Here is a 14,964-nt window from a genome sequence, read left to right on the forward strand (position 1 = left end):
AAATGATGCATTATTTTTAATACGAACCGTAGATTAATTCAGTTTTTTTATTGGATTGTGTAGCTTCGACTTAAAACTAGGTACTAAATTTTAGTAACAAAAATGAAATTATTATCTTTCCAATAAGATACTTAGAGATTTTTAAATACGATACAATATTTAAATATTGATAATGCTATACATGCTATTGACAACATAAACACTTAAAAAACTATGAATAAAAGATGAGACAGCTGTTAATTTACATTGATCTAATTTATATCACTACAGAGCAAACCATGCATTAATTATCTAGAAATAAAATATATCTTCAAATACTTATTCGTCAAATTGAGAGAATTTATAAGGATGATGTAGCGGACCTTCCAAATTCAAAAGAATATTAAGCTGAACTTAAATCGTCATTCATAGAGTCGATTTTAAAAAAATCCAACCATGTAGGTCACATATAAATGTGTCCAGTAATAAAACGTCATTGGATATAAATAAAAAAGTGGTCCATCAATAACTTTCGCTTCCGAAAAAAATATCTGTGGATCTGTTATTCCTAATTCACCTGAATGCCTGTGACCAAAAGCGGATTGCATAATTGCGATTGGATAAATGCGTATTTTTTGCTTTGCCATTCGATATTTTACGATCTATCAATTTGATGTTTCATCGTCTGTATTTTGCATTTTTATGAGATATTGATTTGATGTCTTGTTTTAGAAGTCAACATGATGTATTTGATAAATATTAATTTAATAGAAAAATCATAAAAATGCTAATCATTTTTATAAATTATTTTATTTGAATTTGTCATATTGAAACATAAAAAAATTATAGGTAGACTCAAAGAATTTGCGCTATAAACGAGTTTGATAGGAATTTAATATAACCGTCGATCACTATGTGTATCACAAATATTAAAGTATTTCTTGTAAAAAATGGCTAATACGTCTTGCCGCCACCTATTGTATATTGATAGTAATACCACAGAAACCTTCACGTACCACCACCAACTACAAAGCTTTCAACCCATTATAAATCGTGTTAAATATTTTTTTATTTTTTTCTGTTCGTTTGCTTTGGTGTTATTGTTGATTATTAAAGCCACAATTCATTTTTAGTAGACTAATTTTTTGGATGTGTGATATCTATAATAATTTAATATTTTAAAAATGAAATATTTTATTAGAATTTCGTTACAAACTACTGCGCAATATCTAGGCAGTCGATACAATTTATGGTTCAATGGGCCACACCGTGAAGCATCCTATAGTTCCTAATCGACACTGACCATAGAGGTCATTTCATGGTGACGTGACCTTATAAACTGACATAACATATCGAATTCCAGATTGATTACCGTAGTGGTCACCTTTAATGGCTTCAACGGTAAAGGTCGGTGGATCGATTCCAACTTATGAGATTATCTTGTGTTTACCTTTAAAGTTATCAGGTTATCAAATAAATAATAATGCACAGAGAGTGCTTCCCCATTTAGACACGTAAAATTAGAGTTTTTTTACCCGGCGGACTAATTTGGAGTACGCCACTTGGCAGATGGTATCAATTATGAATCTGAACTATATTAGTTATCCATAACTAAAAATCTTGCCGGCACGATTCGGAAACGAGAATTAATAAATTAGCGCCAAGATTTTTTAAGCCCCTTAAGATATTGGGATTTATGTAGCTACATATTTGTATTTTTTTTTTGTGAAAAGTCGATCTCCGTTTTTAACATACATCCGTAATCAATATAAGTGCCGAAATGTTTTACCACTATAGTACGTCAAATCTAACAAAAAAAATAGATATATATTTCTTAATTACCGTTGCCAGAGCATCTTCATACGTGGTCGGACTTTCGGGTAAGACGGACTTGGTGTCCGTATAAACAGCTGTGCTTGGCATGTCAGCGCATTACTGGCTATCTGAAACAAAATATAAACGATTATTGAAGTATTTCATCTATTCTTATTAATACAGGATGGACACTTGCCAGAGAAAGTGGTTATCCGGCACGGCGCGGTAATAGTGGTTTCTTTCTAATACGCATTTGATGTTTGAAATCGATAAAAAATATTTAATCGTTCTATCGACTCCTTCAATCCGGTCAGTGCTATTATAACATTATTTATTACAAAATGAAAACTCGGGTTCGTTCGGGTAAAATAAATAAAACTAAACAAATATTTTTCATATAACATATAATTTTTTCATAAACGTCGATCTTTAATATATATTTATAAGTTTCCATCGACTCTTCTGTAACCTCACACGAAATTATTATTTGGAACGCACTTTCTGAACGCAACCGTAAACGTCAAACATGGCCCCTCGTTAAACTGTCATGTCATTGAATTTTATATATGTTGTTGACTAAAAAAAACATATTTTTTTAAAGATATATAATTGTGGATAGATTTCGATCTGTCGTAAATCTGCACTATTAATATGTCACTTTTAAACTTAGAATTTTTCTTTGTTAATATCTTTCACACATTATTCTACAGACTAAAAAATCCTAAATTAATTATCGGTTCAAAATATAATGTACATACTAAAAACTTACTATTCCTAAAATATAACATCAATTAATTATTATTATCATTTAGTATTACTTGACTTGAACTTACCCTATCGTATTAAGTAACAATCAATACGATGGAATACTTAATTATATAAAAAATATATTTACTCGGCGCTCACTCTGATATGCTTTGTAGTAGTAACTATTAATAATATTTATACAATGATTCTATTTAACGATTATGTATAACCTCTCATACATATTGGTAATTAGAACTTCATAGTAACCTACATACAGTATCATTAATTTAAGTTATTAATTATGAAACATGCAATAAAATTTAAAATGATAAATCAAAATTAACTACATATATTTATTTTGAAATTATACTAAACTACTTCCTTCGTGTGTTATTATTTTATAATATACTAGATTCCGCCCGCAGCTCCACCTGTGTGCAAGTGGGGAGGACCCCTGTCCTCCAATGGACCTGCTACCCCCCTGGGTAGCAGGTCCATTAGTTGGTACCCTATGTTTTTGCTGCCTCGTTTGTCTAGTGGCTAGATATATGGCGGCAGATTCCGACGTTCTGGGTTCAAATCCCAGGTCAGGCCGATAAAAATTTATTAGCAACCGCCCGAAGTCTGGAAGTTGAATGTGTGTACACTCCCGTGCCTAGGAAAACAAGTAAAGCCGTTGGTCCTGAGCCTAAACTCTTTCCGGTTTTGTTGTCTGGTGCCCCTTTACAATGAACGCCGTGGCCAAAATCGGATAGGACAAAGTAATTATATCCTTTTTTGTATTCCGACAAAGCAAATGTATAATTTCAAGATGGTGGGTTGAGTAAATAAGACGATAAAGTAAAATATTAGTAAGGGTCACTCTATAGATCTTGAATCACTAGAGTCTCTTACAGATTAAAAATAAAATAGGCTTCGGTCCACTCCACAATTCAAGAACAATGTATATTACATACATAATAAATCGAAAAAAAATTGAACACGTTCTGTAGGTTTGAACAATAAATAATACTAAAGCTCATGCGTTTTCATGTGACTAAAATGAGATAATTCTGCGTCAGAAACGTTCAAATCAATCGTTAAATATAAAAACGTTGCATAGTACAAGTGATCGACGTTGAAGATTTACTCCAATCGCGCCTAAAAAAGTATACTTTAAAAAATATTTTGACCTTGGAGTAGTAGTGCGAAAACGTTCATTAAAAGTATAGTTTTACATCTCGCCTTATTTTCTCCACGGGTGGCAGTAGAGTTGGCGGGAAATGCTGCTAGGATTCTTGCCACAAGACCATGTGGTCACGATGTGTACAGTAACTACTGTTAATAATTCTTATGTACAATTTTTTTTATTTCCTATATAAAATAAATATTTATTCAATAATAATAACTTGACAACCTATTCTTTTGGTATTCAGAGATGTGGCAATGTGTAATAAACTAAAATTTACATGTTTAACATATTTAATACGTTGTAAATACAAGTTTTAAATTAATTTATTAACATAAATTAAAACTCATTAGACCCGTTTATTAGTTCAAATAGGGTTATAAATATTTGTTACGTATTAAGACCATATATTGTGCATCAATATTACGAAGTATTAGTACAATTTAAACTATTTCTTTTATTAATTACCTCAATGATATTTTGAAGAAGAATCTTCTGTATTAATGTCATTGAGCATAACACTAAATAAATATAGGTGTTTATACGTTATACATTTCTAGGATTGAACGAATTTTCCTCACTGAATAAGGTAGTTTATTTAAATTGAACAGTGAAAATATCAGTACACGCCACAGCAGTATGTTTCAATTCGTGATGGCGCACATGACATGTCCAAACATAAGGATTGTTATTTATTGCGCATGCGTTGTTTAAACAATCCTCAACATATATATGTCGACTATATCTAGTATTGAATCTACAGCGCAATGAGTATTCGCAACATTTGTGCTACTGGTTACTGTCAGTACGGAACCTTAAAAAAATAAATTATGTAACCGCTACTGACCAAACAAAAAACAAAGAAGCCGCGTCAAAAAGTGACAATATTTTAATATAAAAAAAAAAATCTTGCTGACAATCTTTGTATTCCATACAAATAACAAATTTCATGGCTATATAGTTATATTTATTGTGTATATATTTAAACATTCCAATGATAAATAATGAGGTTGTAAAATCCTCGTTGGCCTGTTGTACTGCAAATAATGATGTCTCGAGTAAACTAATAAAAGTTCGTCAGTTGTCAAGAAATTATCAGTATAGGCCTAAAATAAAAGTTTTATCAGTATAGGCCTTTCTTCTGATAGCAGTATACTAACTATCTTTGAGATAAAGAGAAAGCGCACCTATGTGCAGTGTGCACTCACTTGTATACTGTAGTAAGGCCAGTAAAGAATAATCACTCTTTACAAATTAAAAGATAATAATAATTAAATTTGATTAGTCTAAGAAATTCTTACTATATTTTTTTTGTACTTAGTTATATATATAAATATATTCGACAAAATGAACATAAATGTGTAAACAAAATTTTTAACATTGTATAACATCGTAACTGTACGATGTCTCGAACCGATATACGTTTGACCTTGTCATTAGTGTAGTTAGCGTCGCTATACGTCAACTGAGTAAATACTATCATAATGACATATTATACAGTCACAAAAATTCTCTAATATAAGTATTTATGTAAATATTTCAATTGATATTTATTTAGTAATAAAATAGATTATTTTATGGAAAAAAAATTGTAACTAACAGAACCATCTGTTGCCCAGGAAATATTTTATAGTAGCACACAGGTATGGTAGGTATGGTATATAGTATGGAAGTGGATACACTTCCATACTATTGAAGTGTAGCAATTACCTACTTTATATTCCTTAAGTTACAAGTGCATTCCGAAGTACGAGAGAGAGTAAACGTCCATCCTCCAAAATTAATCAGAAATATCAATTTTTTTTTTACTACTTCGACTCGTTTTGAGTCTCATAACATCATTGCGTTGTTCTTGCAATATTCATATGCAATAATACATAGGCGTTGAGCTCTACCCAACTTTACATTGCAATGTTCAAAAATTTGTTTTTTTTTAAGTTTTTATTATACCACTAGAAACAAGACATATATTATATAATGCCTCCATGGTGACGTATCTCATAAATAGGTTTATAACTTATTGCAGTGAATTTCTTATTTAGATCATGTAGAATACTCAAAAAACTAACTAACTTAAGAGTTTATTGTGCACGCAATGAAAACAAACTAAAGTAAAGATAGTATTATAATAAAATAGCATATTAGTTATCTTAAAGTATAATACGCAACGTAAACACATTTTATTTGATGTTTTACGATGTAACAAACCAACAAATACAAGGCCTTGTCGTGAATGTCGCGTGGCGTCGAGTTCGACTAAACAAACACTTACCATACTGGGAATACGCCATGCCGTGACTAACCTGTCTTGACATATCGTACGTTTCACCCGATATAAGCATATATTCATATTCTTTGAAATATCTATGTAAACCAGATAATGCCTCTGTCATTGCGGTATTTCAATATGTTTTCCTATCTTACTAATATAATAAGTATTCTCTACTTACGCCCCTCCGTCTAAACGCTTATATTATTTAAACTTGACAATGGATTTTAATGCAATTTTCATTTTAAACAGTGCTATTCGAGAGAAAGGGATATAACACGCATATTTGAAAAGAAAAAAGCCGAGAATTTCAACTTTCCTAGTCGATAAAATCCAGAATTTTTTATCCTATTTTATTATTTTTATGGTTTTTATTTAATCCAAAAATTGTTTTTATTTTTTGTACTCTTGTGAAGTCGGATAGCTGATATCTTATAATTATATAAGTAAATAAATGCTGACAGCCACATGATCCGCTGATGAATGGTAGATAACAAGTGAATCATTTTAACCTATGATTGCGGTTTCACATCCGGAAAAGCACAACTCATAGTTTGGCACACTTTTGTGCTTATAATTCATCTCATGCTTGACGGCAATAGAGATTATGGTAAGCGAATCTTAAAGATTCAGATGAAACTTTGCCATATGTTCCACCAATACATGGAATAAATTAAAATCTTTGTTTAAACTCACGATCAGATTAATAAGTCTTGACGCCATTTTATTGTATTTTTAAATGTAATAAGTATTTCATTCTTTTATATTTTGCTATCATTTGTAACATTGAATACAATTTTTTTTTTCGTCTATATTTTCTTTAGTATGAAAACTCAATATTCACTTATAATACCAACAGCATTTGATTTATACTTTGTTCAATATAAATACATTCTTGAACAATATTGTCATAATAGGTTTTACATCATAATCTTTACACGGAAACAGCTAACCTTTGGCACCAAAGACGCTTTGACGTATCGCTTCCTCAATACTTTGATGCACGTGTATGCAATAAAACACAGCTTACTAGGAGATGTACATAAAGATCATAATTCCCATACTGTTGTTAGGCAAACGGGCGCAACAAACCAAAACACAAAAGAGAGAGAGATGAAGATATTTCCTATCTGTTTTCATTTTTCTTTTTTGTTTCGAAATTACGACAAAAATACTATCTCTTTCTTTAGGTAAAGCTGCCCTGCTTACCCTGCGATGATTTGGTCTCGACGGGTCATAATTTTGATTACAATAGCTGACTTTCGTTTTCATGTGTCTCTATTTTCTATAGGTTTAATGTATTAATCAAGGAGTTTGATTCTATTTCGACTATGATATTCCGTTTTTAGTTCCGTCTAATTGATGGTAGGACTTTGCGCAGGCCTAAGTTAGGTACCATCCACTTATCATATATTCTACCACCAAACAGCAATGCCAAAAAAAAAACAAATTTTTGTGTTCTGATATTAAAGGTGAATCCGTTAAACTACAGTTGGAAAGAACATCTTAGTTCCCAAGATTGGTGATGCAAGGAATGGTGAATATATCTTCGACAATATCTATTGGCAATTATGACCATTTACCATCAAGTGGCACATTTGCACGTCGTTATACCTAATTGACATAAAAAAATGCGCTATGACTGTTGTGCATTGACACAAAAAACTAACCAGTTCTAAATTCTGTTATCCTTAAATAAGGAGAATATTCTGCCCTTTGCAACTAGTTATACTCGGAAAATAATTCGTCCGTTTGGTACATTTTAGTACATTAGGTACATATGCGCCTTTTCAACTTAACATATGAAGTACAGCATTACTAAAATAATATATTTATGTCAATTTTGTTTACTATTTTGTGGAATCATCTTATTCGAGTACCTACTCTATACAAGAACCTAAATATGCTCCAGTTCAAACCCCAGGCTCAGGATACCTACCGTCTCGATATGTAAACGATATGTAAACCGAAAATATTTAATCCAGTATTACACACTGGAACGGTGAATCCCATGTTAATATTTACTTTGATATTTTAGATAAATGCAAAAAATACCCATTTTTGTATATGAATTATATATTTATAATTAATATAATATATTAAGTATATACCAGACGGTATGGAGTTAATTGATTATCAAATGTTATATCGCCAATAAGGAAACGCCAAGCTTACCCTAGAACGAGAACAATAATAGCCCTAAGGGCAAATATCGAACCTCTAACTTCTACATCGAAAGCACACTATACACTATTATTATTATCAATTCAAGAATAATAGTTTAGTAGCCAAATCAATATACTGTCATGTCCTAATGACTTTGTTCTATTAATACTACAAGTAATATTATATTGACATGATTCACGATTCTTCAAACCGTGACTGGTTTTATCATTAAATCCTCATACTAGAACACAATATATAAAATGTATTTCGGGGGTTTTTTTATTTCCTTCAGAAACGAAGCAACGGAGTTACATGATAGTCAGAATATTTGTATCTCTAATAATTGTATCTTCTAAAAAAACTCGCGGTAGAGGCCGCATACTGTCATTCTTATTATGTATATTGTCTTACAATACACTATCAAAAAACAACTACGTAAGTTAAAGTTACAATATTATATACATAAACCTTCCCCAATACAATATAATATACTAATAACAAAACTAACACAACAAACAAGCACTTTTATATTCATCAAAATATACACAGATCTCACACCAGCGCAATTATAAACACACCACACCTCATACATCTGGTTACAGCACTTATGTTATTACTAAACACTATCCAAATAAAGTACGTACGAATTATTGCGATGTAATTTCACAATACTATAAGGAATGTGAAGTATTGAAAATGGTCCAGGCGTGTCTCTCTTGTTTACAGAAACTTGCGTAGGAGTATCAAACTTAGCCAACTGTGTATAAACACAAACATAATAAAACTGCGAGAAGTGTTTCATTTATAGCGCAAGATATTTCACATAAAAACCTGATCTTAAATTTTCAATACGTATGTCTTAGAACCAAAATATTATTTTAATCTCAATACATACTCAAAAATTGTACTTCATATTAAATCAGTAGCTGATGAAGATGGTATTTACATTATTACATACATTAACAGCCTGTAAATATCTTACTACTGGGCTAAGGCCTCTCCATTTGAGGAGAAGGTTTTGGAACATATTCCATCACGGTGCTCCAATGCGGGTTGGTGGAATATACATGTGGCAGAACTTCGTTGAATTTAGACACATATGGGTTTTCTCACGATGTTTTACTTCACCGCCGAGCACGAGATGAATTAAAAAGTAAGCACATGATTTTTTTTTCTTTAATTGCTAATAATATTAATATAAAGGTGAATTATAGATTGATGACAAGAATTGCCATAAAATGAAAGCGCGTACAGGCTAAAGCAAACCACGTGATACCTAAGGCAGTTGTAAGTATCAATATCTCGAAAAGTGACTGTTTCATAAATCTTCACACCACTTCGATGCTTTCCAAACAAGTTTGATAGCTATCAACATTTATATAATTAAACTATACCATTAACACATATGTATGTACATTATTAGCACATACATATAAACAAGACATTGCGTCACGGCGCTTCGAAGCCCATAGATGGTCAAACAGTTGCCTCTTGAGATGTGTATGAAAGGTTAATTATACGATTCATCGAACAATTTGACCGTGAAGGCTACACTTGCGTTAATTTACTAGCTATTTCGTAGTAAGCACTATCTATTTACATACCCATTCAAAAGATTTGATTGATTTGTTTTGTAGGCTATCTTAAATAATGAGATGTTGTTTATTATTTTTGATTTATAGAGGGAAAGAAAATTTATAGTCAGATCTGGTTTTTGCAGATTCTGAGCTTGGAATTCCCAATTTTTTTTTGTTTTCCTCCTAATAATTAGTCTAGGAATAAGACAAATATCCATCAATTATACGGTATGTGATTAAATTTTATTATCAGGTCAGATTCTGGACACTAGGTTTGTCTTAGGGGAACATATTTCACCGCTGTTGCAAGGCGCTCAAAGATAAATTCTGGATAGTTATGTCAAATTGAGCAAAAGTTTCGTATTAATAGACAACCAAATGAAACGGTCGCGATTTCCGTTTTTAGGTAATTGACAATTTTTATTGCAATTTCGTTTTATTTGTGACATGGAGTGAGTTCATTATAACAAAAAATCTTTTATTCGTTTAAAAGAACAACTGGAATTTTAAAATTAGCCTTAATTCCTAATAATGATATATATACTTTTAATAAAAACATACATGACGAATTGAATAAAAATATTTAATGTAGAAAAAAATAATAACAAAACAATTAAGTTTTGACAATAAAATAATGTACGACGATAATCCTTACAAAATTAAAATTACCATAATTATAGTATAACAATGAACATAACAAAACTGTATCCATCTTTTATACTATTCTCTAAAAATATAATGCCAATTCCTGGAAATCGCAATAAAATGCCAATAAATACAGAAACACAACCATAATTACGTATGCTGGACGAATATGTGAGATCTGTTTACAAAATCTCGTCGAACGTTCATATCAGATTTTGGTACCATAAATAATTCATGAGCCTTCAATAACACAATTGAGGTTTGTGGAATCAATATTTATGGTTACCGTTGAGAAAATATTTATATACTCAACGCTTTAGAGATAGCTCTATTCGAAAGAATAATAAATATATTAAGAAGTTACAGTTAAGAATTTATCACTTTTATTAATTAAAATTTTATGATTTTTAAAACTCTAAAATCCACTTAAATTATTCAAGATTTTTTACGAAAACAAACTTGATTTATGTAAAAAATCAAATACGTACATAAAAAACTTTAAAATATTTTTATTAGATTTATTCGCAATAAAAAATGTATTTAATTTATTCATTATATATCACAGTATTGAAGTAACTTTAATTCTTTGAGTGCTTTTTTCAAAACGCTAAATTTAATTAAAGATAAGTATGAAGGATAAAAGGAAAGGCAAATAAAGAACCTTGTTTCTAATTTCTTGATTTCAGATATGTATATAGATAATAACTACATATGCTAGTATTTAGTAAGTGGCTATTAAGGAAAAGTATCTGTGGTGGATATAAAAAATGTCAATTTAAATGAAGTTAAATATTCCACATTACTGACAGAATATTTCGCGCTAAACTAGCAGAGCTACACGGCAGAATGCCTCATCGGACACGGCGCGTCACACTCTGATGCCCCAGACGCCAGTCCCTGATGACGCCAAAAATCTCTTGCTGCCGAGCATGACGTTAAGCACGTTCCGCAGCGATAAATCTCCAGCTTCTGGGTGGAGACGGTCTCTTTCTGTGAAAGTCTCATGTCACAAAAGAAGGCTGCGAAGCGGGAGCGTAAGTATGTTGCATCCGCTGACCCGCTCCTCCGAAAAAGTCTACAAAGACCGCCGCAAGCGTCCCGCAAGTTCTCGTTACCCCGGGAAACTCTCTAGCTTCGAGGGCCTCCCTGAAAGGTGGAGTGGGTACCGCTGTTCTTTCAATGGATATTCACATATCCTCACTTTAAGGAGGAAACGCGTCAGAGCGTTTTTCCAACGCGATAAAAGAGACATACCAGAAAGAGAAAAAGTACCCGCGTGTTAATGTTAATAGGATAATAAAATACACTATATATGTATGCTAAAAGTAAAATGAAGAATAAATAAAACATTCTAATATATCTTCGTTATCGTAAAATCTGTTATTTTGTACTGTTATACAAATGCTTCACGCTAATTTATTGTATTTATAAGATTATTTAATATAAAATACTCTTTTAGTGTAATATTATCCTCTGTGGCCGACGGTTTTGCCGCGTTACATTTGCGTAATCACATATAATAATGAAAAATTCTAAATCCAAACAACATTCATGTATTTCATTCTATATCTATTACGAAAAATCCTACATGCCGAAATAGTGTTAAACAAATATGTTTATACAACACAACCTTTTTTGTTATTACTTTCGGTACAGACAAGTGATTTAAAAAAAAGCGTGTTCGCGCCTTTGATTTCGATTTTAATTTAGATTTATATATACCTAATACAGATAATTAATTTAATTTTAAATGTCATTATTTGCCATATAATTAAACCTTTTTTTACAACATTTATAAAAAAGAATGTGTCAAAGGTAGTGTGCTGTTTTTTTTTTTGTTTTTTATTCAATTACTTATGCCAACGAGACAAGTTGTAACTAGATTGCAAGAACATTAACATTATACTAGTTTTAAAAGTAAATTTTGTTTTAATTGAGTTCGGTATCGGACTCCAGTGTCTAAGTAATAGACAAAGCGTTATTTAAAAAAAAATCCTCCAAAAATACAATCAGACGAATAAAAACAGTGGTTGTTTTAGTATTATTTTTAATAACTTGCAATCCATACCAAACAAAATAAGTCCGTTATTGTGAAGTCACATTTCAAGTCAATTTCCATAATTATATTTATTTATAGGTCCTCTCATAAAAAAAAAACCTCTAATAAACGAAAGTTGACGATATAATTTTAAGCTAACGAAAAAACAAGATAATATTTATGATAAGTGTGAATGCATATAAAAATTATGTTTAAATAAAATGTTACAACCGTTTTATTTGATGAATGTTTAAAAAAAATATATAAAGATATCTTTATTGATTAATTCGTCAAAGTCAAATACATTATAAAAAACCCTTGTAAGAATTCCAAGCTACAGATAAAAAATATATGAGATACAGAGTATGACTTCATTTCATAAGTAAAACTAAAATTACACAATATTAAACTTAGTCGATAAAATTAAAAATAGTATATTTATTTATTTAAAAAAAATAAGTTCTACTTACAAAATCGTATATAGCATATTTACATTTTTGTTATCCGTTGAGGATTTCTATGGATCAGCTAATATGAAATAAGTACTTGGAAAAATACCAAACAACTAGATTTAAAGATAGAAGGTATGCTCGGCTATGTTTATTTATTTTTTAAACCGCAGTCCTTTAATTTACGTCCCAACTTCAGGTTTGTATAACACTGAGCCTATTATTTAAAATAAAGTGTTTATTTTTTAGTTTTGTTAATTTTTTATAATTGTTTTAATCATTAATTTTTAATTTGTCTAATATTGACTTGACTTTAAGTCAACGTAAAAATATTAATTTTGTCCTAAAACTAAATAAATCACCAATAAGCTTATAAAAAAATAAAATACGCGTAGAATTTTGAAGCATTGTATGCTTCGAAATTCTTTATTTTAATGCAACATTCAAAACACTTAAGTTATACTAGCCGCCATTTGTCACTGGTCAGTAAGACAAATGCTTTGAGGAAATATCCTCCAGTAGAACAATGTACCAATATATTATCTAATTCACATGTCCTTAACTGACACTTAGTTATTCGCTTGATGTCACTAACCTATGTCCTCACAACTCGGTCAAGATCCCATATTCGCGTTAGTAAATTTTTTCCTCATATTTTATATGCTATGACGTCACAACTGCCGATTCCGACATCTTATAAAACCTTTTTTTAATATTAAAATATAGATACATATTTTTAGATGAGAAACATAACACAGGCCGTAATTAAGTATAAATATAAGTGTTATCATTGTTAACAATTGCTGAAAAGACCCAAATGAGTATATTTCGCCGGTTCTTGTCAAGTCAAGGGATATTACGAACGTTGGTTGATTGAGGAGTATCTATATTCTATAAAGATTGAAAATTTGACCAGTATGAAACAAATATAATCTGTGCAAACTAAACGTAACTATAATATTATTGTCATAATAGGCTGTAATGTAATGTATTTACTGGAATTATGATTAATGTGATCTACTAAGTACAAAGTCAGTGCTATATGCCGAGATACTGACTCACTCGTGTCCGCCTACTGGACAGATGACTGAACCTCATTACCATTGTAGAATAGAAGCAGCTGTCACAACAATACATGTTCACTTGTCATACGTACAAAATTATACATATTATCCTTGAGTGAAGACTTTAATGAAATTCGAATGTCTTCTATTTTTAAACTGCGACTTAAAATTTTTTAAAATAAACAACTTAAAATTCATTTTATTCAGGATTTAATGAGAATAGTAGTATGTTACAAAGCGGTGTTTACTTTTTATCTCCTTGACTAATGGTTTTAAGTTATGAGCCAATTAAATAAGTACCTTGTGATTATAAAACGGCAATCTTTTGTGAAGATTATGGGTTAAAATCGTGGCAATTACAACTAAATAATAATATGCTTAATATGTGTTTATTCAGAAAAACATCGATAATGATAACCACTGGCATGAACTCTAATATACACACATACATATTATGTCTAATAAAATTCTATAACATGTGTGTGAAACCCGAATGGAACCCGAGGTGGAATAAGTTTCAAACTCTCTCCTCGATATTAGAGCCTTTAGGATTTTGGCCAAAATTAGAGGATCCTTACCGCGGCAGTAGAACATTTAAAAGTACTTAATTGATTACAAATTACATTAACAACATTCCAGTTATTTTTTAACCTGATAGTTTCTATTATTTGATATTCTTATAAAATTCATTTATAATTAATTCCATGGATAGAATGTTAGAAAACGTAATACTGACAGACGCGATCGTGATGTGACTATTAGTTTTTTGTCGTTATAATTGTAATACTAAGCACGTTAAAGCTCTTAATGCGATTGAATACAAAGATAGTCATTTAAACACATACACGTAATAATGTTACCGAGAAATTGATATAAATAAAAAAAACAAAAAAAAATTGTGATAGAGCGATCAGTACTGCCAACATTATAACGTCAACAAACGCAGGAAACGCAGGACGTATCTACGAGGCACAATAATGCTAACACTGCCGTCTTCCAAACTTCGAGTGATTACTTGATTGAAAAACCTAATTACATTTTATTTAA

The 14,964-nt window shown here is 30.7% G+C and overlaps 1 protein-coding gene across 1 annotated transcript in view; it reads right to left on the minus strand.

The window, feature by feature from the left end:
• Positions 1–14,964, minus strand: part of LOC125068146 (zinc finger CCCH domain-containing protein 13) — a 112,662-nt gene that overhangs the window by 90,782 nt on the left and 6,916 nt on the right. The window contains exon 2 of the mRNA XM_047677176.1: positions 1,822–1,922. Within this exon, the coding sequence (XP_047533132.1) occupies positions 1,822–1,902 (81 nt within the window). The 5' untranslated portion in view covers positions 1,903–1,922. The remainder of the gene's footprint in view (positions 1–1,821; positions 1,923–14,964) is intronic.

Source organism: Vanessa atalanta, chromosome 13, assembly GCF_905147765.1.
Source record: "Vanessa atalanta chromosome 13, ilVanAtal1.2, whole genome shotgun sequence".
Classification (NCBI taxonomy): Eukaryota; Metazoa; Arthropoda; class Insecta; order Lepidoptera; family Nymphalidae; genus Vanessa; species Vanessa atalanta.